This window comes from Sinocyclocheilus rhinocerous, unplaced genomic scaffold (assembly GCF_001515625.1).
Source record: "Sinocyclocheilus rhinocerous isolate Xijiao unplaced genomic scaffold, SAMN03320098_v1.1 scaffold1655, whole genome shotgun sequence".
Taxonomy (NCBI): Eukaryota; Metazoa; Chordata; class Actinopteri; order Cypriniformes; family Cyprinidae; genus Sinocyclocheilus; species Sinocyclocheilus rhinocerous.
The window spans coordinates 781410-787111 of record NW_015655597.1 but is presented as its reverse complement, the minus strand read 5'-3'; the positions used below and the strand labels follow the sequence as shown (position 1 = coordinate 787111).

Genomic DNA, 5702 nt, shown 5'->3' with positions numbered 1-5702 from the left:
TATTGCCTAAAATATCTAGGTTTTGGCTTTGTTTGCGTGTGCAGACCGATCGGTGTATGCCAAAACCTAGATATTTTAGGCAATATAGAAATCCTGGCCAGGACGCGTCCTGGGAAAATGGCACGTATGGTCACCCTAGTTTACTGGGCCTTATGGCATATACAACCATATTGAGGTATTTATCTTGTGATTCATCATGGTTTGAATAGGACATCTATATCTATATGAATGGGTCATTACTGTGGAATTAAAGGATGGCATTTGACTGTATTTCAAGTGACAACCATGTAGCTTGATTTATCAGTTGCTATCTATTCCTTTCTTTGAAACCTTTTTAATTGTCAAAAATTATACTTACTGTAACAAGTAACAATGAGAAACAAGCAAAAGGAAAAATTGAGAATTAAAAGAAATATAAAAATGTTTTTTTATTATTTACCTCTTCACTAAAAACGGAAATAATTGCGAAACATGTTTTTAAAGCTTTTTATTATTCTTAGACAATTTCAATGAAGGCATTTAATTTCTTTACAAAAAAAAAGAGAGAAGTACAGAATTTGTCCATACTATCAAAGTCCCTCACGTCACGCAGCGTGACACGCCAGACTTTGACCCAATCAGCGTCCACCAGTCTCTTCTGCCTCCTGATTGGTCAGTTCGGCTCACGTGCCTCATCTCTATATTAAGACCCTTTTGCTGTATGTTTTCTAACTTAATGTTTACAACATACAAAAAAAAAAAAAGAAAGATGTTTTTATAATTTTTACGTTTTTGGAGATAGGAACTCCAAATATTTCAGCGATAGGAATTGGGTTTTAATAAAATATTTTCATATCAAATGAATGAACTGACCTATATGCAAGTTGTTTCAGTCTTTTTTAACATTTATCTTACGATTTATAAGTATTTGTGCCAACTAGTAGTAAGTGTTTACTGTAGGGTGACTAAACGTGCCATTTTCCCAGGACGCGTCCTGGCCAGGAAATATTGTCTGCTGACATGAAAAGTTCACTGTATATCGTAGTAATACCATTTATTACAGCATTGATATTTTGTTTTCTTTTTAATTTATACACATTAAATATTACATATGTGTATTTCCATTACAGGTTTAGGTCTTAAATTTCATATAAGGTGGTATTAAAAAGGTCTTAAAAAGTCTTAAATTGAACTTGTTCAAGTCTGCAGAAACCCTGTTAACGCATGCATGCAAATGATGAAACTGCCCTCCGTCTGCACCTGAAATTGGGACTTTACAGTGTTCAGAAGCGTTGGGTGGCAGGCAGTGGTGTCATGGACTTGCCTTAAAAAGTCTCATGAAACTAGAAGGGAAAATGTTGTTGAGTCGTGCTCTTCTGTCTCCGTTTGCTGTCAAAATTTTGCCAAATAGGACAGCGATCACAGCACACAAATGCTGGCAGAACTGTACTGGTGTAATGGTTGAAAAAGCGTTGCATTGCTCTTCAAACACCATTTATCGTGTTTGTTATAGTTACAGATTTAACAATAGTCACAGATCTAATGATATTTATTGTAATTTGTCTTTACGCTGTGATAAGGATCACTATGAAGTTTCATCTGCATTTTGTCCAGCATTGTGTCATTCGGGGTATTAAAATGTCCTAAAAGTATTTTAATTCGCCCTTCCTCAAATTAAATCTGAGCAGAAAGTCTTATTCATTGTTATGGAATTAAATGTTGCATGCACTGCCAAAAATATTTTCTTCCTTTTAGTATTTTTGTTTATCTAAATGTCTTTAAATCAAGATACTTGAGATACACTTGAGATGCAAAATTAAGATATGAAGAGAGAAATTGAATCCAAGAGTTTGATTAAAACAAGAACAAATGTTTATCAATGGACTATGAAAATTATTTCCTTTAAGATTTTTTTTTGGCCCTCCTTGTTAGATATTTGATAATTAATCATAAACTCACTTCATCAGAAAGCAAGACTTCCAGCCATTTTTCATCTCAAGTAAATGTATCTTGACATTTGCACTGAAAAATCAGACAAAAACAGAGAGGAAGAACATCAATTTCATTACAGTGCATTTAGAAGATACAGTAAAAGTTATTTCTATGTTCTAGCAGTTGCAAGCAGATCTATCCAAGCCTTAAGCTATGTTTTTGTAAAATGTTTTAAAAATTAATGAAGGAAGTTGTATTTTCAAACTTTGAATTGTTGCCAATGCAGCTCATTGTGTGCTTCATAGACATTTACATTTATTTAGAGAACATATTGTGTTACCTTAAATTTATTCCTTACATATTTTTGGTCTTAAAGTTTTAGATTTACCTTCATAAAACCTGCAGAATCCCTGTCAAGTATTTACATTTAAGCATTTGACAGATTTTTTTAATTTAGCTTGCATTGCAGGTATACGTTTGATCAGTTCCTGCATTCCCTGGTAATCAAACCCATGACTTTGGTGTTGTCTGCACCATGCATCATGCTTAACAGTTAATGCTTCTGCTTTCTGAAGTGTTAAGAAACTATCATTGACCAAAAGAGTGATCTGTTTGTTTTAGAATGAAATGTCTTCAGTGAAGCTCTCAGGTGAAATCACTGGCCTTACTCCAGGAAAGCATGGTTTCCATGTCCATGTTTTTGGAGACAACACAAATGGTAAGCACCATTACTCCATTCACTGACCTTATAGTACAGGTTAATCCTATTAAGACTGAAAACTTTACCTTAAACCCTTAGATATGTCTTTATTTTGAACAGACTTTACCATTCTGTTTCCTCACAGGCTGCATCAGTGCAGGTCCACACTTCAACCCTTATGGTAAAAATCACGGTGGACCAACTGATAGTGACAGGTGGGTTTATCAGTGAGATGTACGGCATGACACCTTTGCTTGTATGCTAATGTCTATATTTGGTGAAATACTAATTTTTTGATTTGCATACATCCCTACAAGTCAAATAAGTGTATTTATAAAGAGTGGTACTTCCTAAATAGGGTTCTATTACTTCTGTGTTCAGCAAGATATTTCAATGTTCAGAGAGCACAGAGGTCTATAATAAGTTGAGTAATTTGTTCATTAGCTTTCCTGTTCATCTCAATGACGGCTGCTCAGTTATTTACACAGAAGTTTTTGAATCATTCGCCTGATCTGTAAATGTGATGTTCATTTTGCAGCCACAGTAAATGACAACGTTAAAACGCTAAAAGGTTGATGGCAACATAGTCCCAAACCCATCATTATTGACTATCCTGAGCTGTGAGATCCGAGAAAAACGAGTCCATTTCATGCTTTTATATTTTACTGTGTGGTAGTATTTATTACTATATATTTCTCGCTTTGATTCATATTCTTTACTTGATATTATTTACAATAAGAATCATAATTATTTGTATAGTCACTGAATGGGTCAAACAGAGTGAGAATGTAGCCTGTAAAATTCAAGTGGAGAGAGATTTGTTTTTTTTAAAGCTCTGTTTACTTTATGGTTATTGAAAAAAAAAAAGTTGACCCCAAATTTGTCCCAAATATGATCGTTTTTTTCAAAATCATTCAGGCCTAAAGGGTGGCTCACCCTCAGAAATAGTGTTCTGCGTTTTTCAGCTTTAAAAAAAATATATTTTAATTTTCTATGCAGATAAATCACCCCAATCATTTTAGAATGATTAATTAATTTCTTCCAAATATAACTATTGAAGTAATCTTTAGACAAGAAAAATTCTGTATTTTCATAATATATGGCAGAAAACTAAATATTGCAATGCTATATTTTCTGGTATCATGCAGACCTATTTGTGAGTTTTTTTTCTTCCTAACTGTAAACACATTCTGGACGCAGTACCTTTTCAGTGTATTTTCAAACAGCCGTGTTCTAGCAGATGTGTTTATAGTAATAATAACAGTAGTAATGTACTGTGTTACGCAGACATGTCGGAGACCTTGGTAACATGATAGCCGATGACAATGGTGTTGCAAAAATTGGCATTGAGGATAAAATTGCGACCCTGTTAGGGCAACACTCCATCATTGGGAGGACCATGGTGGTAAGAAAACAACTCTGTGGATTTATAATCAGCAGCATATCTAATGGCAATAACTAGCTGTTTAACAGCAGACCTCACTGTGTAAATTCTGCTCTAGATCCATGAGAAGGAGGATGACTTGGGTAAAGGAGGCAGTGAAGAAAGTCTTAAAACTGGCAATGCTGGAGGTCGCCTGGCCTGTGGAATTATAGGCATCACTCAGTGAAGTCCAGCTCTAATCGAAGAGTTGGCTTTGAAATATTGGTGACCAATGTGGATCCCCCCCTTCCTTAAGCACTTAGCCCTCTGACAATTGCATCTCTATTTTTGCAAGTTAATGTTTAAAGAATTGTACTTTAGCCATGTAAAGCCGTTTTGTTTTCTGCACACGTCTGTGTGGGCACTGTCTGACTTCTTACAGCTACAAAGTGATGTTCATTTCCTCTGATCTCTGCTTTATTCAATAAAGATTGAGCGGACTGGATATGTGTGTGTCTTTATGAACTACACTTTTGGTCTGTGATGGAAAAATAAATTGTGCAGGTATAATATTAAACCCGATTCTGTTCAGTGTCGTTATTGTAATCTAAAACTAATAAAAATTGTTGATGGTAAATAAAACTAAATTAAAATGTATTTTAAAAAAATATTAAAAATGCACACAATGTGTGTTAAAACTAAAATTAAAGCAACTGAAAATATAAAAATAAGCTAATTGAAAATATTAATAAATATAATAGCATATAAAATAATACTAAAATAACTGCTATTTCTGGGATCAAATATAAAATAATTTTTGTCTCGTGGACTGAATTTGCCGTGGTATAATTGTTTACTACAATGAAACTTTCCGCTCATCCAAAAGTTTGAAAGCTGCTTACACGGTTGGAAGATTCTTTTTTGTTTTGTTTTACTGTAGTAGCTATGGTATTTTGGAAACCATGGTTACCATGGTAAATGTTTATAAGGGAAGTGTAACTGGATGGACAGGTCCTGGAGTCAAGAGAGTTCGCTGCTTCGAATACACCACTAGATGGCAGACTTTTCCTGCATTACCATATGTCAGACCCCAGTCTATGGTCAGACCCAAAATTAATTTCGGGAATTTTGCGATGCATTTAATGAGTGCATACTTACGATATTACTTACTTGAATTGAATTAGTACTTCATAACAGTCTTACCTTATGCATTTGTTTTGTGAAAATTGTGAGGTTATTAATAGGTCACTTTTTATGTAGTCAGGCTCTGTGACCAGCTGTAAACTAACTTGGCCAGGCTGAGAGACCATAGACCAACCGAACTTAGGCTTTTAAAATATTTCTCAGCAGTAATATAGAAGTATAATCCCTTAGGCTGATGATACACGGGGTAACCTTTTGAGCAATTTTGCAGGGCAACTTTTTTTGAGCAATGCTGCTTGGGCACTTTCACATTGAGAATGGGTGACAAATGTCTATCTGGATACTTTAGATCGGTCGTGGGCAATTTCTTCCAAATATAACTATTGAAGTAATCTTTAGACAAGAAAAATTCTGTATTTTCATAATATATGGCAGAAAACTAAATATTGCAATGCTATATTTTCTGGTATCATGCAGACCTATTTGTGAGTTTTTTTTCTTCCTAACTGTAAACACATTCTGGACGCAGTACCTTTTCAGTGTATTTTCAAACAGCCGTGTTCTAGCAGATGTGTTTATAGTAAT

General features: G+C 34.5%; 1 protein-coding gene across 1 annotated transcript; it reads left to right on the top strand.

Moving 5' to 3' along the window:
* Nucleotides 1-2377: 2377 nt before the first annotated feature.
* Nucleotides 2378-4552, top strand: LOC107718793 (superoxide dismutase [Cu-Zn]-like). The gene is made up of 5 exons (XM_016526020.1): nucleotides 2378-2411; nucleotides 2533-2629; nucleotides 2757-2826; nucleotides 3899-4016; nucleotides 4114-4552. Exons 2-5 carry the CDS (start codon nucleotides 2539-2541, stop codon nucleotides 4219-4221), a joined length of 387 nt encoding a protein of 128 aa, XP_016381506.1. The 5' UTR covers nucleotides 2378-2411; nucleotides 2533-2538; the 3' UTR covers nucleotides 4222-4552.
* The last annotated feature ends 1150 nt before the right edge of the window (nucleotides 4553-5702 follow it).